The following is a 23,142-nucleotide window of genomic DNA, read 5'->3' as shown; positions in this document are numbered from 1 at the left end:
TCAAAATTAGGCTCTGTACCCACTCAGGATAAATTTAACCACCAACTCCTCTGTACGAAACATCAATACATCTAACAGATGAAGAGTTTATTTTTTTTTTAAGTTGTTCTGCAATGCAGACTGTCAAAAATTGGCTTTTTACCCACTGAGGATAAATTGGTATCATTGGTGGTAGCTAGAAGAGCCCAGCAGGGAACACAGAGATTGCGGTTCAACTAAATTAGGTAGCAGGAGAGAAAGAAGCTTTTAAAAAAATAACCATTTTGAGGCCTACAAAGATGATGAGGAGAAAAAGGGTGTATGTAGTGAGCATCAAGTTCATGTATTTTTTTTTTAATATATTCTGTTAAAACACTTGGAACGCTAGCTGTGGGCAGCAGTAGAATCCAATTTTTAGAAGCAGCAAGCATAGGAACTACAGACGTGAGGTGTAGTGTAGTGGAAATGTGTATTTCACATTTCCGAGAAGACATGCTACAGTTTACTAGTCAGTAACATCGGCAACTGGGGCAACAAAATGGTCAGAGATCCACGCTTGATTCATTTTTATAAAGGTCAAACGATCCACATTGTCAGTGGATAGACGGATACGTTTGTCAATTATCACCCCGCCAGCTGTGCGTTCTGAAATAACACTGGCTGCTGGGCAAGATAACACTTCTATGGCATGTCTAGCAAGCTCAGGCCATTCATCCACTTTGGACACCAGAAGTTGAATGGGTCAAGACCAAGTCCAAAAACGTTGATGTTGAGGCGCAGCACCGTTGTTGCACACCCCCTTACCTGGTGCCAGGTTTTTAGCACCCAGCCAGTGGTCGGTCTGAGTGTGCAGAGCCCTCCACAACTCTTGACCTGTGTGTTGATGGTCTCCAAGACAAATTTATTTAAGAACGGCCTAGTTTCTGTTAGCATGTGATGCTACCTGTTGAGGTTGGGGATCTTGGCTGTGCACAATTCCAGCAGTTTTGGAGCCTGTGAACGGAGACCCAGAGGCACTAGAGGCAGTGTCAGCCACCAAAGTCACCCAGTAAGCAGTCAGGGATATGTAATGACCTTGACCGTGCTTACTGGTCCATGTGTCTGTAGTCAGATGAACATTGGTGGACACAGATGCAACCAACGCGCTTGAGATATTTTCTGCAACGTGCTGGGCAAGGGCAGGGACAGCTTTCCTTGCAAAGAAATGCCTGCTAGGCATCTGATACTGGGGACATGCCAGGGCCAGAACGTGGTGGAAGCACTACCTTGTGCACCACCTCTATCTCCCCTTCTTACACCTGATATTGCTCGCCTACCACCTCTGGTTCTCACCATGTTCACAAGATAGATATCAAATCTTAGATAGAAGATTAAAAAAAATCTAAACCAAAATTGGTATGAGGGGAAAGATGTTGAAAAGAACCTCCAATCCAAGAGGTAAATGGTTTGTAAATAGTGAGGTTCCGGCACTGCAAAAATCAGTTAAAAATCCAAAATTGATTAAATCATTTTAAAAATCAGCTGAACAAGTCATGCTGTGTGGCCAAGTGGACTGACGCGTTTCGCGCATGCGCGCTTAATCATGGTCTGGTGGTCAGTGTGCAGCCAAAGATATAAAAGCAAGTTGTGGCCAATGAGATTTCTCCCAATGCAGGTGTATGCAAGTGGGATGAATGTGTGCAATCAGTAATCAGGTTCTGTGTGTGCACTGCCCAGTCAGTACAGCGGCTAATGAGAGAGTGGATGAAAATAGTGAACTATCACATTCCAATGTATCCATATTACAAAATTAAGAAAGATAGTGATGTACAAATCATTAAAGAAAAATTTAATTATATAATGGTATAAAAGATCATTTTTGTAATTGAGTCCAAGGGGAATTCTTGTGTCCAATCTGAAAATATGTTCGGCTTCCTTGTTACGAAGTAGTTCCTGTCTGTTACCTCCCCTTTGGGGTGCAGCTATATGCTTGATTCCATAGAAGGTGAAGTGTGAAATGTCCCCGTTATGTACATCTAAAAAGTGTTTTATACACCTGAGCAGCATGAGTTGGAGTTTTTTCTGATGTCGGTTATATGTTCGCTGATTCTTTTCTTTAGTTTTCTTCTCGTACAACCAACATATTTTAAATCACACACTTCACACTCTATTATATAAATTACGTGGTCCTTTTCGCAATTAATAAAATCCATAATTCTGTATTTTTTCGTGTGAGTGCTGTTGGTATATTCCTTGGTATTTTTACAATACCTGCACATATTGCACCGGGGTAATCCACATTTGAAGTTTCCTTTGGGTTTTTCTCTTTTGTTCATAGTGGTTTTCAATGTAGGTAAGGTGCTGGGGGATAAATCGTCCCGTAAAGTGCGTCCTCTCCGTGCTACGCAACGTATTCCTTCATCCAATATTGCACTAAGTATCGCATCCTGTCTTAAAATGTTTACGTTCCGTTGAACTATTTTAGTGATCTCTTTATATTCCATGGAGAAGCGAGTGGAAAAAGTTATAGGTGTCTGTGATGTTGATTCTTTTTTTTTGTTCTTTTTTTCTTAGTAAGTCAGATCTATTTTTTGTTTGTACAATTTTTTCTGCTCTTTCCAGGTAATATTTTTTGTATGCCCTTTTTCTCATTCTAGCACAAGCCTCTTTGGATTGTTTCGAGTACATGTCGGGTTGAGAGCAAACCCTCTTAACACGGGTGAGTTCACCAACTGGTATTGCTTTAACTGTATGCAGAGGGTGATTGCTCTCAGCGTGCAGTATTGTATTGCCTGCCGTGGACTTCCGAAACAAAGATGTGTGAACAATGCCGGTGTCCATGTCTGCCTTTAGGCAGATATCCAAGAATGAGATGCATGTTGCATTTGTAGCATAAGTAAATTGGAGATTGTTATAGTTTCTGTTACAGTATTCTAAGAACGCAGCAACCTCAGACGCCCTCCTCTGCCATACGATGAGTACGTACCACCGTATGGCAGGGGAGAATGGGTTAGAGCTGGTGAAAATAAATCTCTCTTCCCAACAGATAGATGGCAGACCAAATATAAGAAAATTATTGTTCTTTATTAAATATACTTTAAAAAAATTAACAATAATAAAATACATATAATGGGAGCTGAAGCCTATACAAATCCCCAACAACATGGTGGATAGGAGTGAATTACGTTACATGATACACAAGCAAATAAATACAAATCAATAGGTAATTTACATACATGTGTACTGGGCACTGGGCACATATAGGACAAGTAATATAACTCACAGTGGATAAGGGTAAATGGATCCCATCAGGAATCAATATACATTACCGCCTAGTGTGTCCCTAAAAAAAAAAAAAAATTCACTGCAAGGAAAAAAAGTGTATTGTCTAAAATTTAACTTATAATAGAACCATTTAAAATCATATAAATCCAGAAATATTGATAACCATGCCACTAAGCGGCATTCGACCAGCCTATGTCAAGGGACACTCGGGTATATATATATAGGGAGTGTACTTACGGTTTGGTGTCTTCAGGGCTAAACAGCCCTAGAATGAAGGACACTAAGGGAATAAAAATCCCACAGTATTAGAGATTCTATACTGTACCTCAAAAATTAAAAGGCACTTGATAGCTGGGACAATGCCCTAGAAATTCCTGCCTATCACACCATCAACCCTATTCTGTCCCTTTCCCAAGACACAAGGCCGTCAAAAAAAAAAACAAAAAAAAACACACAGAGGTGTATAATTCACACCATGCGTATTGCCTCTACGCGTTTCCCTCCTCAAAGATGATATATGGGGAGTTCATCAGGAGGCTTAAGATCACCTTCCTGGGGGTCACGATAATACCCAAACAGGACCCTGGCGCCATGGATGGAAGACAGCACCAGACTGAAGTTAATCGCCGATATAAGTAGTGCATGGCTACACTAACCACTCCCCCCACACACATGAACAAGATCACAGACTGATTCATACATGAACAGAAATAATAATACTTAGACTTACGTAGTTCAGCTCGTGCCAAGGCCTAATTGGTCATATTGCCCCCTCAGCGTGTGTGACCGGCTGCAGCGACCGCCTACTACCAGTTGGAACGCACGCCGTGCAATTTCCAGCATCAGTCCTGGCACGCACACGTCACTTCCGCATAGACAAATGCATATGAGAGGTGCCGTCGTACCAAGCGCAGCCGCGCCGCGCAATGATGACGTCGCTCAGGCATCATGTGAGATGCAATAGCTGGAACGCATAGATGGCACGCACATGAGCGCAGCGCACTGATGACGTCATTTGCCTCTCATATGAAACATCGTAGCTGGAGCGCATCGATGACACAAAATCACTGCCTGTGTAATAGTACATAACAGCTACAATTAACGCTAAGCCTATATACTACAGTTATAAATACAGGACTGATATATACTTGCAATACTGTTGTGTAGTTTGCACGCGTTACATCCATATCGCAAGTCTATATATGAATACCCTGTGATAATGTAGGGGATGGTAAAACAGATAAAATGTGATGGAAATGAAAATAAAAATAAACAGCATCAACAATAATTCCAGATAAACACCCACACACAGAGTATGGCTGGGTGTAATGGTAACCGAGTGATAAAGTTATTTCCCTAAATAAATTACCAATAGGCTAAGTCTGAAGGAGAATCCTAATTCAGATAAATACATTGTAATTTAGCGCTTCATTCAGCCCACCTGGATGTGTGGACTTGAACCTAAAAATCCACTGACATTCTTTTTGCAATATCTTACGGTCCCAGTCACCTCGTCGTACTCCTGGTCTGACTACTTCCATTACGGAGAAACGCAATACTCTAGGGTCCCCATCATGATGTTCCCATATGTGTCTGGCCAGGGGTTTGTCTCTCCGATGTCTGATTTCCCCAAGATGGTCACCTATTCTTCTCTTAAGTTGCCTCCTTGTCTTCCCAACACAATTTAAAGGGCAAGAACAAGTACATACATATACCACACCTACCGAGTCACAGTTGGCAAAATCTCTGATGGTGAATTTGCATCCCGTAACATGGCTCGTGACCATTTTGGTTTGGTCTATGAAAGGACAGGCTACACAGTCTTTTCCACATCTAAACATCCCTAATGGTTTGCGATCTAGCCATGTCCCACTTAGTTTTGGAGGTGTATAATGGCTATGGACTAAACGATCCCGTAAAGATCTGCCCCTTCTATATGTCACCCTCGGTGAGCTGCCTACTAACTCACCAATGTCCTCATCCATCAGTCTGTGATCTTGTTTATGTGTGTGGGGGGAGTGGTTAGTGTAGCCATTCACTACTTATATCGGCGATTAACTTAAGTCTGGTGCTGTCTTCCATCCATGGCGCCAGGGTCCTGTTTGGGTATTATCGTGACCCCCAGGACGGTGATCTAAAGCCTCCTGATGAACTCCCCATATATCATCTTTGAGGAGGGAAACGCGTAGAGGCAATACGCATGGTGTGAATTATACACCTCTGTGTTTTTTTTTTTTTTTTTTTTTGACGGCCTTGTGTCTTGGGAAAGGGACAGAATAGGGTTGATGGTGTGATAGGCAGGAATTTCTAGGGCATTGTCCCAGCTATCAAGTGCCTTTTAATTTTTGAGGTACAGTATAGAATCTCTAATACTGTGGGATTTTTATTCCCTTAGTGTCCTTCATTCTAGGGCTGTTTAGCCCTGAAGACACCAAACCGTAAGTACACTCCCTATATATATATACCCGAGTGTCCCTTGACATAGGCTGGTCGAATGCCGCTTAGTGGCATGGTTATCAATATTTCCGGATTTATATGATTTTAAATGGTTCTATTAAAAGTTAAATTTTAGACAATACACTTTTTTTCCTTGCAGTGAATTTTTTCTTGATTAGGTGTATTATTGCTATAATTTTTTCTGCTGTGATATTTTTTCTAGTGTGTCCCTAGCACATGTAACCACCACACCACTCACCCGACTCGCGTTTTGCGTATTGCTTTATCGAGGGTGATGTCGCAAGTACTGAGCTCTCTCTTTTTATATTCCATTAGACTAATCAGGTATATACCCCCACACGTGTGCCGCTGCAGGCTTGTAATTAAAAGCCGTCCTATGTATCCCTGGAGAAACCGGAAATGATGTAACCGGGTCATTTGTATAAGCTCCAGCTCCCATTATATGTATTTTTTTATATATTTAATAAAGAACAATAATTTTCTTATATTTGGTCTTGCATCTATCTGTTGGATGGGGTTCTTTTTAACATTTTTCCCCTCATACCATTTTTGGTTGTGTTTAAAGAGTGAAGCGTGCATATAGACCTTGCATATTAGAGCCCTTTATAGGACTAAAAAAACAGATCTACCCACTCTCGATAAATCCACGTGCACAAATCAGATGTATAATTAATTACTGGGTATAACAGATCTGAAGTATTGCATATTTTTTTATGACAGACAAAGAACGTATGTCAGCTGATAGGAATACCGCTGTAATAACTAAACAAATGCACGTACACAAACAAGATGTACATTTAATAACTGTATAACAGATGTCTATTATTTTGTATTTTTCCTGATGGACAGAGGACCTTTTTTAGCCTATAGGAATACAGCTGTTATAACTAAGGAAATGCACGTACACAAACGAGATGTACGTTTAATAACTGTATAACAGATGTCTACTATTTCGTAATTTTCCTGACGGACAGAGGACGTTTTTCATCTTATAGGAATATAGCTGTAATATCTAAACAAATGCACATACACAAACAAGATGTACGTTTAATTAATGTATAACAGATGTGAGCAGACCAAAATACACTTTTGGGCACTATGTATAAATTGGCAAATCCAATATCCAATATCCTATATGCAATCCCAAAGCTAAGTATTGCTGTGGCTGCAATGGTGTCAACGGACAGGAAAATGCTTGTTGGAAATATGCTAGTGTAAACACCCCACTAATCTCTCTAATCTCAGCGCCTATCTCTGTATTATCACTAATCTCACTACCTTTCTGTGAGATAGCTGTCTGTATAGAAAAGTGACTGAGGAGACAATGGCGTCCAGAACGCAGCACAGGGAGATGATACACTGCATGCAGCTGAGCACAGTTGTGACGCGGCTGAGGGGGGACGGGCGGCAGCGACTCGGGCCGTCCGTCCGAAGATGACGTTTGGCACAAGATGGCGGACATCCCTCGACATGGATCAGGTAATGTATAATGCACCACACTTCCGGGTACACGGGTGGGGGTGGGGGGACACGGGGAACGGGGCGATTCACAGACATAACATACATTAACACACTTTGTAATGTGTGTTATTCTGTGAATAATTTCTGAGCGCCGCACTACCCCTTTAAGGTCAAAAATATAATCTCTGATGCAGAGGTCAAAACTTCACCCTAGAGGACGGCACTGATGCCTTATCAGACATGGACATAACACCTGTGGAGTTTACATTCTATGAGTCTGGTGTAAGGAGTAGTGTTGATCGAACTGTTAGAGGAAAGTTAGGTTCGAGTCAAACATCTCGATTTTCTCGAACTCGAACCAAACCGAACATTTTACTGTTCGTTCGAGTTAGTGTTCGCATTCAAGTTCCAGTGCCTTTTTTTGCCAGCCAATCAGTGCAGAACAGAAACGTCATTGCTGAGGTGTAAGGGTCTCATTGGCGGCTAAACTCATTAGATTAGTGGGGTGTTTATCAGGGTTACACTAGCATATTTGAAACAAGCATTTTCCTGTTCATAGACACTATTGAAGCCACAGCAATACTTAGCTTTGGGATTGTAGGCTGCATATTGGATTTGCCAATTTATACATAGTGTATTTTGGTCTGCTCACATCTGTTATACATTAATTAAACGTACTTCTTGTTTGTGTACGTGCATTTCTTCAGTTATTACAGCTGTATTTTTATAACCTGAAAAAGGTCCTCTGTCCATCAGGAAAAATATGAATTAGTAGATATCTGTTATACAGTGATTAAACGTACATCTCCTTTGTGTACGTGCATTTGTTCACTGATACAGCTGTATTCCTAGAAGCTTACATATGTTCTTTGTCCGTCATTAAAAAAATACGGAATCTGTTATACCCAGTAATTAATCGCACATCTGATTTGTGTACGGGGATTTATCGAGAGTGGGTAGACCTGTAGATGTAGGTGGTGCACAAGGCACTGCTTCCAGTGCTCTGGCCAACATACAAGCGAGAACATTGTCAGTAGCAGGACCTTCAGGCCCGTCCTCTTTTGCAATATTTCCTGTGTGTCTTATTAATGAACAGCATCGTCAATCTGTTCTTCAGTGGTTATCGGACCCTGAATCAAGCGCTTTGACTTCCTCTCAGTCATGGCCACAAATGTCATAATCATCATTGTCAGTCTAAATGAAAGCAAACATGGGTAGAATGTCCCTACCCAATATACATGCCACTAAAAATAATCCAGATTCTGAAGAGCTCTTTGACCACACAATGCAGATGGGGTCAGAAGGAGGTTCAAAAGATCAAGAGGCCAAAGAGGATGATTTAGTCTGCTCTGACGCCCAATTGCTGATGCCCTCAGAGGAGGATCAGGAAGCAGGTCTGTTGTCCGAAATACCGAGCGGTCAGCAATGCGTGAAAGTGCCTGTGGCTTCTAGCCTGCACTTTGAGGATGTAGACTGTAAGATAGAGGAAGTCACCTGTCATGACGATGATGGTGATGATGACATTGCGGATCCAACGTGGTCTTTGGAGTGACAGATTCCGGTGGCATCGTCAGTGAAGGATGAGGAGGATGAGGTAGTTACAGTGCGGGTCCGACGTAAGAAAGGGAGAGGGCCGTCGCACAAGTCTGCTGATATTACTGCGCCAGCCGTGGTCAGTGATGGCAGCGGGGAGACCGTTACTAGGGTTTCGCCGTCTAAGAGGTTCTGAACCTGTGAAGCCTAGACCTTTTTTGATCCAGTCTCTGATTCTCCGACTGAGGTGTTATGTTGTATTTGTTGGCTGTCATTAGAGGAAAAAATTAAAAGTGTTTAAGTACCATGAGCATGAACAGGCACATGCAGGGAAAGCATGAATTGCTGTGGAATAGTCGCTCTAAGAAAAAAGGCCACACAAGTCCTGGGCTTCCAACTACAGTCACATCTACCACCTCCTCCTTCTCCTCCACTGTCAGGCCAAAGCGGCCCTTTTATGCCAATGTTCTGGTGAAGCATGACCAAGCACCATCTCCACTCAAAGATCCTGTTGGCTGCTCCCCACCGCCACCAACATGATTGACACCTTCACCTACCACCAGTGTGACCTGCTCGCCGTACAGCTGCTAGTTCAGCATCCAGCCTTCTGTGTACCAGATGTGGGAGCATAAGAAGTGCTTTTACCCCAACCATCCCAAAGCCAAAAAACTTAATGTCGGCTGTTGGCTTTGGAAATGTTGCCTTTCAGCCTCGTGGACACAGATGGCTTCCGCCACATTCTGACCCTGGCATGTCCCCAGTATCAGATGCCTAGCAGACATTTCTTTTCAAGAAAAGCTGTCCCTGTCCTGGCCCAGCGTGCTGGAAAAAATATCTCAAGTGCGTTAGCTGCATCTGTGTCCACCAAGGTCCATCTGACTACACACACATGGACCAGTAAGCACGGTCTAGGTCCTTACATAACCTGGACTGCTCACTGGGTGACTTTGGTGGCTGACACTGCCTCTGATGCCTCTGGATCTCTGTCGACAGTCTCCAAAACTGCTGGGATGGTGCACAGCCAGGATTTCGAACCTCGAAAGTTAGCATCATATGCTAAGAGAAACCAGGCTGTTCTTAAATTAATTTGTCTTGAAGACCATCAACACACAGCTCAAGAGCTGTGGAGGGCTGTGCACACCCAGACCGACCACTGGCTGGGTGCTAAGAACCTGGCACCATGAGAACAGTAAATCTGTGAAACAGTCTACCTCAGGATCTGGTCACAGCAAAAACAGTAGAGGGCTTCAAAACCAGCCTAGATAAGTTCCTAGACCAAAATAACTTAAATGCATATGTATAGAACCTATCATAATCCCTCCCCTTTCCCTGTATCCATCCCCTCCTTGGTTGAACTTGATGGACATGTGTCTTTTTTCAACCGTATTAACTATGTAACTATGTAAGGTGGTGTGCGACACCGGGAGCAATCTCCTTGCTGCCCTTAAGATCAGCAAACTTACACACGTGCCTTATCTGGTACACATCATGAACCTGGTTGTGCAGAAAATGCTACCCTGGTGTTGACGGACTCCTGAAGAACGCTCGAGGGCTTATCTCCCACGTCCGATGTCCACACCCTGCTTCGGCACGAATAATTTTTTGAAAAATCAATCTCAATATCTGTTAGATGTATCGATGTTTTCTTTTACAGTAGTCAGTATATGGAGGTCACCCAGCTTTCCTAGCATCTTGTATAGTAGTCAGTATAATAGCGGTCACCCAGCTTTCGTAGCATCTTGTATAGTAGGCCGTATAATGAAGGTCACCCAGCTTTCCTAGCATCTTGTAGTCAGTATAATGGCGATCACCCATCTTTTCTAGCATCCTGTATAGTAGTCAGTATAATGTCGGTCACCCAGCTTTCCTAGCATCTTGTATAATGGCATTCACCCAACTTTCCTAGCATCTTGTATAATAGTCAGTATATGGAGGTCACCCAGCTTTCCTAGCATCTTGTATAGTAGTCAGTATAATGGCAGTCACCCAGCTTTCCCAGCATCATGTATAGTAGTCGGTATAATGGTGGTCACCCAGCTTTCCTAGCATCTTGTATAGTAGTCAGTATAATGGCAATCACCCAGCTTTCTCAGTATCTTGTTTAGTAGTCAGTATATGGAGGTCACCCAGCTTTCCTAGCATCTTGTATAATAGTCGGTATAATGGTGGTCATCCAGCTTTCCTAGCATCTTGTATAGTAGTCAGTATAATGGCAATCACCCAGCTTTCCCAGCATCTTGTATAGTAGTCATTATAATGAGGTCACCCAGCTTTGATATTGGAAAGATGGAAAGCTATGGGTGGGCTTTTTATTAAAAAAAATTGCAAAAAATGATTTTTTTGTGGAGGATACCGCTGTGAAAATTATTTTTTTTCCATTGAGAAAGATTTAGCAACAGAGAGAACTCTATTCCTATATATATATATATATATATATATATATATATATATTATTTTTTTTTTATGACAATAACAGACGGTATATATATCTGTATGACAATAACACACAGTATATATATATATATATATATATATATATATATCTGTATGACAATAACGCACAGTATATATATATATCTGTATGACAATAACACACAGTATATATATCTGTATGACAATAACACACAGTATATTTGAACGCTATTTAACCCCCAAAACTGACAGCAATGAACTTTTGCCAACTAAGGATAAATGTAAATAAGCAACTCCTATGTGTGATTGATTGATGCGTGTGAGAGATGGGAAGACTTTTTAATACTATTATTCAGCAATAAAAACTGACAAAAATGGACTATTGGGCTCTGAGTGTGAATAAGAAAATAATGGAGGTCCCCCAGCCTTACCAAACCTAAGTATTGCTGTCTATGGAGAGACACTAACTAAGCTAAATGGCAGCATGCAAGCAGGCAGACAGACAGAGAGCAGTCTGTATAGCACAGTGAGTGAGCAGAAAATGGCACCCAGAACACATCACAGTGATATATATATATGAGATGGCCAAGTGATTTTAGCAGCTAATAAGACCCCTACACCTCAGCGATGACGTTTCTGACACTTCTATGTGCTCTACACTGATTGGCTGGCAAAAAGGCACCCGAACTCGAACACTAACTTGAACAAACAGTAAAAAGTTCGGCTCAGTTCGAGTTTGAGAAAATCGAGGTGTTCGACTCAAACCTAACTTTTCTCGTACAGTTCGATCAACAGTGTTTATTAAGGGAAAAGTAATACTAAAAGTTAGCCACTAGATGCCACTGTATTATGTATGTATATGTGGAAGCTGCACAGCTGAAGGATTGCAAAGGGTTATTGTTCTTGTGTGTTACCAGAATCTGTAGACCAGTAGGATTTCTGCTATCTTTTCTCCTATCATCTTCCTCCTTTCTTCTTCTATTTCACTCCTTCACCCACTCTTTCACCCACTCACAGCCCACCATACACACTGTGGAGGAAGTGAGTCATGCGGGAGACAGGAAGAGTAGGTCAATCATAGGACGTAAGACAGCTCACTGCAACCGACTTCTTTACCAGTGACTATGCAAAGTACTGTGCACTGTTAAACCCCTCTTAAGAGAGGACTAGCCAGGGATCACCTCAATCCATGCCGAGGACAAGGAGAAGTCACAGTGCAGGACAGTATCCATACCAGAGCCATAGAGCCAGGAACTGATCAAAGTTCAAAGAGCAAAGTTGCCATAAGCCTAGGAACTCTGTCTCGCAGCGTGGGTGTCAGCAGGAAACCCTCAGCATTCCACTCATAACGGGTAACAAGGTCTGGGGCCTGTGTCACCCATAAGGAAGGTTCGGCCGAGTCTAGTGGGCATAAAGTGGTATGAAGTCTGAAGTCAAAGGTCAATACACAGGCACAGGTGTTCTTATTCTTCTTCTGATTCTTCTTACAAGTATTCTACCTCATCCTCCAACATCCCGGCAGAGCACATTACTACCTGGGTTGAGACTCTCACGGCATCCTCCTCTCTGCTACTCTACCTATTGTATTACTCAGCACGTCTCAACCCACACGACTGTATCCTACGCAGCATTTCTACTACAGATCTGGTCGTTCTCTTATGAAGTGTTTATTGGAACTTTGTCAGAGACTTTATCCAAGGAAACATTATATTGTCACTTCTGTATTACCTGCTGTACATTTACAAGTAGTAAACCAACTCAACTTTATTTCAAGAGTCTGTGATTATTCACCACCACCAACACAGTACACACACCTCAACCTTGGGTCAATCTCCCCTTTCTGTTGGTGGCGGTTCCTACTATCCGTGAGGGTCACTATACCACTCTGGCCATCCCTGACTATATCATCCCAAGGGACCCGGTAGCATCCCGGCAGGACACTGACCACAGGAGAAAAGGGTACAGCCGACCTGATAAAATAAAAGCAGACATGCCATCACACCTGTGTGCCCACCAGGCACTAGCATTACGTGACAACATCCCAAGGTCCGGCTGTATCTCGGCCATCCACCACAGTAGTGGTGTTACTCTTCACCATCTAGCAAGTGACCGGCCACTCCTCCGATATAACATCACACCGGGGGTACACCACACTTGCTCAACCTTCTCTTAAAATCTTTAGAGATTAACTTTGTCCAGTAGTTCAAGCCTGGGACTCGTACTACCGAACCTGACACTCCATGGACTTGTTTGGCTAAAGGCGGTTTTATTCTCTAATTATTCTAACCTTGAATACGAGGTCTTCTTCTACACCAAGTCACTCTTCCCACTTTCCCGGCAGAGTACTGCACTAAGTATCAACCCCATGCTGCAGCAGGTGGAGGACTTTCTCCTCCACCACCAACGCTAAGGCCACCATCTGATGATAATATAGTACTCACCAATAATGTTCTATATTACTATTAAAATACAACTGATAAGTACAGTAAGACATTGGCTTCACACGCTGGTGTCTCTGTGATGTTTTGGTTGATCTCCCTGAGGTCAACCAGTGTCCTCTTGCATGCACTTATTAGGCATTGCTCCCACTAGCCAAATCCTACTCCACACTGATGAGGGGCAAATACCCCAAAACAGCTTTCTGTGGTTGGATACCTTGCTTGGGTGGTTTCCTTGACTGGAGACTTTCCTTGGTTTGGCTGTTCCTTCCCGGAGGAAGGTCTGGCTAGCTCACTGACATCGAGACACGTGATGGTGTCTCTGCAGTGTTTTTTGCATATTTTATTTCCCAGGGGGCAATAGAACATACTGACATTTTTGCTGTGTTTCGGTTGATCTCCCTGAGGTCAACCAGCGTCCTTTTACTGGCTTTACACATGGCAGTTTTTGTGCCAAAACCAGAAGTGGATTCAACAGGAAAAAGAAATACAAGCCAACCAGGGCTGAGCAAGCTGGAAGCCATGTGATGCGCTCCAGCCAATGAAAAGGCTGCTGGTGCGCAAGTGCACCAGCAGCCTTTTTATGTCCCATTCACTTTACCAGAAGACGCCGAGGAGGAAGAAGACCTAGCCCGCCCCGTGCTGTGACGACATCATCACAAAATGGCGCCCGGGACAAGAGGACAGGGTCAACTGACTGTAATTGGGTATGTATGTATGTTTTATTTAACTTCCGTGGGGGGGGGGGGTCGGGAGTTGGAAAGGGGGGGAACGGGGCCAGACTGCTTAATTTACACACATGTTATACAACCTTGTAATTAATAATAAAAAAAAAAATGCCATAGTTGTCTTTAAGGTGAGAATCAAGAAAAAACATATAAAACCAGGATTTTCTCTCCAGAGTGCCCCTTTAAGGAATTTGGACCTTGGATTTAGAAGTTCTGTCTGATGTCCAGTTTCTTAAAGTACAGTATATTACCAAGAGGTGAAGAGTCACCACTGCACCTCATGTACATCTCATAGACCGGAGAAGGTGGATGTATTGAGGGGGTAGTAGCTTTTCTTTCCCAGTCCAATGTGTATGGAAGATGATGATGATGATGATGATGATGATGATGATGATGATGATGATGATGATGATGATGATGGAGAAATTAGATCCAATAATCACCTTTTCTGGACAACAAAATAACATCCAAAGTTAGGCAAACTTTTTCTCTGAGCTTCTTTAATGTCTTTATTATTCAGGCAGTATATTAGCGGGTTCAGCGTTGGGCAGATAACGTTAGTCAAAAGAGTGAAATATTTCTCATAATATGAATAATATGAATACTGAGACATTGCTGCAAAGAGCATGGCAAATGCTGGCCCGTAAAATAAGACCACCACCATTACATGGGAGCTGCAGGTGGAGAAGGCCTTGGATCTTCCCGCAGACTTTATCTTTAGTACTGAGGATAAAATACAAATATATGACACTATGATCAGCACAAAGGGAAGAAAAAGTGCAAGAAGAGAGATGGCAACAGATAGTAGACTGGCAGGGACATCCTTACATGACAACTGGGCGATAACCAGAGGGTCACACATAAAGTGGTTTGCCTGATTCGGATAGCACAATCTGAGAGGTCTGTCAATGGATGGAAGACCAAATAGCATAATGGTTATGATCCACACCGAAGCCGTCATCCGATAGCAATTGCTCCACCTCATCAGGACTGGATAGTGGAGCGGACGGCAGATGGCGACATATCGATCATAAGCCATTAAGGTTATGTGGAGACTTTCAAATCCTCCCAGAAGAAGAATAATGTAGATCTGAAATGCACAGGTGGCTAGCGAGATGATCCTCTGGCCGGGTACGAGACCGGCCAACAAACTGGGAAGAATTGAGGATGTTATACAAAAGTCTATAGCAGATAAAATACAGATGAAAAAGTACATTGGGATATGTAAGGGGGGGTTACTGAGAACCAGGAAGAAAATGAGGCCAGTTGCACTGAAAGATACTAAATACATGAGGAAGAATATCACAAATAACAGAAGGTTTGTACTGAGAACCTCAGAAAATCCAAGTAGAAGAATTTCAGTGACCAGAGTCTGATTTCTTGCTTCCATTCGGAAGATTTCTGGAAGACATTCAATATGAAGAAGTTTAAAGACTTTTCTGTTTTCATAGATGTAGTGCATATATTATTACACAAAAGTGGTAGGTAAGTAGCGTAATCTGTAAGATCGGTAAGATGCCTCCCATACAGCAGGACAACATGCCCGGACATCCAGCCAATGTCATTAAGAACTATCTTTGGTGCCCTAGAAGTGCTAATATGACCCCCACAGAGCCCTCAACATCATTATATTTCAGTCATATAAACCTATAAAAAATCTCCACAATGACAACCAATAAATTTATTCAATATATTTATTTATTTACTTAATATAGACAGAAAAAAAATCAGCCCTCCCATAAAACCAGAAACACAAAAGACATGTAAACCAATGGGGGGAATCTGGTACATAAATATTTATCCCAGTTCATGAGGGACTACAGGTCACAGAATAACATATAAATTCATATGTGTTACAAATAACAAACTAAAAATCAGAAAAGATGACCTTATAGCAGCATCCAAATAAATATTGCACAATCCCTTGTGTTACACAGCCTAATAGCAGCAATAGTAGTGGTAATAAAAAAGAAATATAGCTCCAATTGCAATATGCCCTTACGATGTAAACAAAAAGGTACTGCAGGCCATGATGTGTGTCTCACATCCAAGCCCTGTGCCCCATCCTCATGGATAACCTACCCCGACCTCACTGTAGCCCTGTACCCATATACTGACTCGGTGGCCATGTGTACCAGTTCCTACCTCTCCACACTCCAACGCGTTTTGCAACCACTTTGACAAAGAGCGATGGAGTGGGCGAGTGGGGGTCCAATAAATACCCATGTCTCAGCTAGTGGCAATTAATCCTTAAGCTCGCTGTCTGCATCGGCGCACCCGCCATGCTGGCCAGGAATGGCCGCGTCACATACAGCCACCACTTCCGGGTCGGGCGCAAAGTGCAGTCACTGTAAGCGAGGATGATGCGAGGAAAAGATCCCTGACACATGCGCAGGTGAAGCATAACAGCAACACGCCGTTAGGGAACTGATATTCAATTACATATAGTTGAATCTCCAATGCTAACTGTATTAGGGCTGTGGTCTAGTGGTAAATCACTAGTGAAGAGACCAACAACAGTTTTTTTTTTGTTTTGTTTTTCCCCCTGGGTTTGATTTCCCTGATGGAAATGAAATATATTTATTTATTTATTATTTCTCATTATTGTATCATTTGCATAATTTAGGTGCAAAGAATTCAGGTCCAGATCCGTTTAAAAAAAATAAAAAATAATATATATATATATATATATATATATATATATATATATACATACATACTATATATATTTTATTTTTATTTTTTTCCATTTACATCAGGGGAATAGAACCCAGGAAAAAACTGTATATGGCTTCTAGACAGGTGGTTTACCCTTAAACCACAGCTCCAGCACCGTTTAGAGCGTTTATGTCTGATATAAAGACTCAGAGACGCTGGCTGACAGCACCTAAGAGCAGGAGGTCGGGCAGCAGAGATTATTGATGAAGGAGATGGAAGAGGATAGAGTGGTGAGTGTGCCAGATTGCTGCACAAATGCTGAGCCACAACTCCTTTTTTACTCTTCAATAATAATCATAATCCACTGCACCGACAAACTAGCAAAAGATGAGATGGCCACAAGAGGACTAACAGCTACAGCACACGGTCAGCACCACAGGCAGGGCCCAGGTGCTGACAAATTCCCCTTAAACATATACATTGATAGTACGACATGAAGAGAGAGGAGCGGCTGCACATCCCACCTATGGCTGATACTAATGCCACTAGGCCTATTTTAAAAACCAACGCCAGGTATATAATTTGATCAAACCATATTGCCCCGTGTACCGCGTGCAGGTCTCCTGGTTCACACGGGTCCCTACGCTAACTCCACACTGTGTGGGTCAGTGACCGCCACCCCCGCATAGCGTGCATGTGCAGGAAAGGGAGGACATGGAATGACCCTGCAACCCCAATGCCACAGGACTAAACCCAAAATGCCCCACCAAAACCCAGCTGGCACCACCGGCGGGGAAGGCTGCCCCCAAACAACACAAGCATGAATATGGTATTGCATTCACCACTGCTGCTGATAGTGCTTAGTGTAGCCCTCATGTCCATACCAAGAAGTATCAGCAATAATATGCGGATGTGTCTCCTCTCAGCATCAGTGACTATTGGGATAGCATTAGTATCTGATCACTATACAGCAATAAGGAGGTTACTCTGCCCCCAAGTCCTGAATCTCCATTGATGGTGGAGGCTGCTGATTATGGGACAAATACTCTGACATTTACTTTATTACAAGATATTATTCCTCCCTCTCTGTATGTTCAATGCAAAATATATCCCATTCAGCAAAGGGCGGGAATAATTGTCATGGAGCAAAGTGCCGAGGAGCTGAAGGTATCGGGATTTTTTTTTTTTTTACCTTGGATCTGGTTTGAAAAGTGGAGGAGTAAAATCCCATTAGAGATCAGGATTCCTGCTTGTCTGTAGAGCTGTCAGTCTGACTGTATGAGATAGAATTACACCGCACAGAAAGAAGGATGCAGAGACTTACCGAATTGACGTATCCCTCGAGTGCCGACTGGTGGACAGGTCTTTCTATAGGGAAATCTTTTCTTCTTATTCTACAGGAATGAACAGCGATCTTCAGTCACCAAACAATGGAGAGAGAAATATATATAACATGATAATCTCCGGGGATCAATTATATCCTGATAATAGAGAACAGTTACTGACAGGACCTATGGGATTTATGGGGTGTATTCTCCTGGTTGTCACAGATGGGTCTTATCATAATTAATAAGACAAATGTTATATTGTACAGTGAGAAGAAGAAAGAATCTCCTGCAATAATATATGTGTATCCATAAGGATTGTCGCACACTTATATAGACAAATTCATAAATACTCAATGAAAACTATTATATACAGTATAACCCAGCAAATAGATGGCAATAACCTATATCATAAAACTGTATGTCTGCCTGGCCTCAGTAGGCATCTGAGCCCCTCCACCATTTGACCTCCAATATGGCACCCAATAGGGCTTATGAGAGAATAATGACTTTGCCCTGGACGTACGCAGCCCTTGCTTACTGTGGCTCTCCGAAGTCTTTATCACAGTCTGATTTCTATAGTTGGCAACTGACCTTTTTGCTGGGAATTTCCCCATATTTAAAGGACAAGTCTGGCCAGACCCCAAGTGCTGGGGAGGGGAAGGATAAAAGAAAAAAATGCTCTTACCTCCCCTCTCTAGCACTGGTGGCTGAATCCTGCCGCTAAGGTCCCAGGGTCCTTAGACGATTCTTGGTCTGAGCAGGGACCTGTGTTGTGATGTGTGAGGTCCGATCAGCCAGTCAGCAGCCTTAGTGGGGTCCCGCCTCAGCCGCTGACTGGCAGATCGGATCTCACACGTCATGACCCTGGTCCCCAATCAGACCAGGAAGCGGCTGGGGATCCCGGGACCGGAGCCGCACGATGCGGCCACCAGAGCTGGAGCAGGGGAGGTAAGAACAGCAACAGCTCAGTGAGTGCTAGGTCTGGTAGTACGAGTCTCCTCCTGCTTCCCGATCGCAGCTAGGGACAGAGCGGGGAGGCAGGGAAAGCATGACGTTCCTGGAACGTCATGTTGCAGGAACTACCTGTTGCGGAAACGTAATTTTGAGGAAAGGGGTTAAGAGTGACTTTCGTACTGTCCTTTAAAGAGCTACTTTGGCACCGTGCTTAACCCCTAGACGACCCTGGACGTAGGGTTACGTCATGGAAGTCTTTCCCCAGACGACCCATGACGTAACCTTACGTCCTGGGTGTTTTTCCCGCTATGAAGCGCGCTCCGGAGCGGAGCGCGCTTCATAGCAGGTGGGGGCCGGCTGCAATCAGCAGCCGGGACCTCACCGGTAATGACACGCTGCAGCGATCGCGCTGCCGCGTGTCATTAACCCCTTAAACGCCGCGGCGTTTAAGTGTAAGTGACAGGGGGAGTCCCCTGTCACTTACCGATCGGGACCCCCACAGTGTGACTGCGGGGGTCCCGATCGTTGAAACGGACTGCTGGAGGTCTCTCACCTGCCTCCGTGCGGTCCGATCGGCGATCTGCTACACTGAGCCTGCACAGGCAGGCTCAATGAGCAGATCGTCGATAACACTGATCAATGCTATGCCTATGGCATAGCAATCATCAGTGTAGAAACCTAAGTATTGTATGTACAAGTCCCCCAAAGGGACTTCAAAAGTGTAAAAAAAAAAAAGTTCAAAACACTATTACACTATCCCAAAGCCCCTCCCCCAATAAAAGTCTAAATCACCCCCCTTTCCCATTATATAAATAAAACATATAAAAATGAATAAATAGATAAACATATAATATACCGTAGCGTGCGTAATTGTCCGATCTATTAAAATGTAACAAGCGTCATTGTGACCGGTAAACGGCGTACACGAAAAGAGGGGAAAAAGTGCGCAGATTACCGATTTTATGTTACATTATATATTTAAAAAAATCAATAAAAAGTGATCAAAACGTCCGATCTTCACAAATATGGTATTAATAAAAACTAGAGATCATGGCGGAAAAAATGACACCCCATACAGCCCCGTAGGTGAAAAAGTAAAACCGTTATAAGCGTCACAATAGGCCCATTTTATTAATATTTAATTGCCAAAAAAAAGGATTTCATAAAAAAAAATATATAACATTAGAGAATCTGTGTAACCTGCATATGGTTGTGTTCGGACTGACCTATAGAATAATGGTATCATGTCGCTGTTACCATATAGTGCATTACGTAGACACAGGAACCCCCCAAACGTTACCATATTGCATTCTTTTTTACGATTTCACCTATTTATATCTTCATAAATAATATATTTGGAATTCCATCATACATGTTATGGTAAAATGAAAGACGCCATTACACAGTACAACTATTCCTGTAACAAATAAGCCCTTACATGGCCTGTAGATAGAAAACTGAGAGTGCTGGAGCTCTTAGAAGGGGAGGAGGGAAAAACGAAAGCACTAAGATCAAAATTTGCGGGGTCCACTGGGTCATTTTGGGCCTGGTCCTCAAAGGGTTAAAGGACAACTTATGTAACATCCCTTTAAGAGTGACTTTGGTACCGCCCTTTTAAGAGCAACTTTGGTACCTTCCTTTTGGTACCTCACCTCTGCTACATCACTGACTCACCTCTGCTATATCTCTGACTCACCTATGCTACTTCACTGACTCAGCTCTGATACATCATTAGCTCAGCTCTGCTGTGTCATGTGGGTATCAGCTCTGCTAGATCATTGACTCAGCTCAGCTGTGCTATGTGGGTATCGGCTCTGCTACATAACTGGCTCAGCTGTGTCATGCGGGTATCGGCACTGCTAGACCACTGGCTCAGCTCTGCTGTGTCATGCGGGGATCGCTCTGCTACATCCCTAGCTCAGCTCTGCTGTGTCATGCGAGTATCGGCTCCACTAATCACTGGCTCAGCTCTGCTGTGTCATGTGGTTATCGTCTCTGTTACATCACTGGCTCAGCTCTGCTGTGTCATGCGGGTATCGGCTCTGCTAGATCACTGGCACAGCTATGCTACATCACTGACTGACCTCTCCTACTTATAATGGTAAAGAACATTGCTCAGCTACCATGACAATCTTACTTATGTCAGTGACACAAAATCGTTAAGGACCTTCCTTCTTCTACATCTTCTATTGGCCAATAGTGGACATGTGACTGTGTGGATGTTGTGAGGTATTAACTGACAAGACCTTAGAGTTCCTATTGGCTGCTATATTTCAGCCATTTGCATATGTGCTGTGATTGGCTGTTAGCGTTTACAGTGTGGCCATTATTTCCTATGGGCCAATATTTCCTATGGGAAATTAGGGGTCTTTAAATGTAAATTTCTTAAAAAATGACAACTCCGATTGAAAGCAAAAATAGATAGCACACCTGTCACTGCCGAGGGCTTCGAAACACAGTTTGAGCGGAGTCTGTGTACAAAGTGGTTTGGGCTGTATTAATCGCAGAAGAAGAAGCGGAAGAAGAAGCGGAAGAAGAAGAATATGGATTACAATACAGGGATTGTTCAAGCACTATAACATCACATACATAATTAACCTTTTGTGAACCTTCAGCTGTGTGGAAGATCAAGAGGAGTGAGACACTAAGTGGTGAATTTGCAAAAGGCAGCCTTCAGGCCAGAGTATGACACACAACCTGATGGTTGAAACTGGGATTTGATTATGCTGGGGGCTTTATTTGGGGTTCTGTATTATGCTGGGGCGCCTGATACTGTGGCCTGGTTATAAGGTCTACATTTTGCAGACCAGAAATAGATTTGGATTTCATTTTGGGGTTTTTATTATGGAGGGAATATGATACTGGTGTCTTATTCTGGGGTCTGTAGTATGCTGGGGGTCTTGTACAGTGGTCTGTAATATGATGATGTCTTTATATTGTGGCCTGATATTGGGGTCTGTAATATGATGATGTCTTTATATTGTGGCCTGATATTGGGGTCTGTAATATGATGATGTCTTTATATTGTGGCCTGATATTGGGGTCTGTAATATGATGATGTCTTTATATTGTGGCCTGATATTGGGGTCTGTAATATGTTTGGGTCTTTATATTGTGGCCTGATACTGGGGGTGGTCTGATAGTGGTGCCTGATAATGGGGGGCTCTGATTCTAGGGCTGTATTATGCAAGGGGCATGATATTGGGTTCTATTTTGTGGCCTGTGTTTTGCTGGCAGGAGGGGCCTGATACTGGGGTCTGTATTATTGTATTATGTTTGGGGCCTGTACTAGGGTTCGATTAAGAGGTGTGTATTATGTTTGGGGCCTGATAGTGGGGTTTGTAATATGTTAGGGGTCTGATACAGGGGTTATATTATGGGGTCTGTACAGTGGCGGAACTACCACCGTAGCAGCAGTAGCTGCTGCTACGGGGCCCGGCTCATCAAGGGGCCCGGCAGTGGGGAATGTGTGTGTGATGTCCCCTGGTTAGCTAGTGTCAGGACAAACGTCCTGACAGTAGCTAACCAGGGGAAAACGATGTTTGTAGAAATGCTGGGCAAGCATTCACCAGCAGGGGGCGGCATCGCAAAGTACGGGGGGAGAGAGGGAGACTAGCCTGTCAGCTGCTTCACGGAAGAACATCCTGTGAGGTAGGATAACCTCTGACCCCTAGCACTCTCCCGCCCGGACCTCAGAGAGATAGTGACAGCTCCCTCCTCCTCCTCATGTAAGTGTAAACTGTCTCTGATAAGAGAGGTGTATGTGTGTGTGTTTTTTATTTCTACAGGAGCGGTGACATTATAGGACTACAACTCCTAATGTGGTCTGTCCGCTGTCTATGCCCCCCTCCCCCAAAGACACAGAAACACCACACTGGGAGTTGTAGTCCTACACTGTCTATATAGAAAGCAGCCCTGTGACTGCAGCTC

General features: G+C 43.2%; 1 protein-coding gene across 1 annotated transcript; it reads right to left on the bottom strand.

Moving 5' to 3' along the window:
* Positions 1-14,711: 14,711 nt before the first annotated feature.
* On the bottom strand, positions 14,712-18,872 carry LOC138795319 (olfactory receptor 13F1-like). Its single transcript, XM_069974309.1, has 4 exons — positions 18,797-18,872; positions 15,562-15,673; positions 15,101-15,423; positions 14,712-14,995 (listed from the first exon to the last, which is right to left on the bottom strand). The coding sequence occupies exons 1-4, from the start codon at positions 18,870-18,872 to the stop codon at positions 14,712-14,714; spliced, it is 795 nt and encodes a 264-aa protein (XP_069830410.1).
* Between the last annotated feature and the right edge of the window lie 4,270 nt (positions 18,873-23,142).

This window comes from Dendropsophus ebraccatus, chromosome 6, assembly GCF_027789765.1.
Source record: "Dendropsophus ebraccatus isolate aDenEbr1 chromosome 6, aDenEbr1.pat, whole genome shotgun sequence".
Taxonomy (NCBI): Eukaryota; Metazoa; Chordata; class Amphibia; order Anura; family Hylidae; genus Dendropsophus; species Dendropsophus ebraccatus.
This window is presented reverse-complemented; position numbering and strand designations above follow the sequence as displayed.

What these genes read in the sequence shown, in the direction of transcription:
- LOC138795319 (XM_069974309.1), bottom strand. Translation starts at nt 18,872, where the DNA reads ATGGGGAAATTCCCAGCAAAAAGGTCAGTTGCCAACTATAGAAATCAG. An exon ending in AAAGACTTCGGAGAGCCACA is followed by an intron (nt 15,674 to 18,796) that starts GTAAGCAAGGGC and finishes AATGTCTTCCAG; the next exon opens with AAATCTTCCGAATGGAAGCA. An exon ending in GGTTATCGCCCAGTTGTCAT is followed by an intron (nt 14,996 to 15,100) that starts GTAAGGATGTCC and finishes TTTTATCCTCAG; the next exon opens with TACTAAAGATAAAGTCTGCG.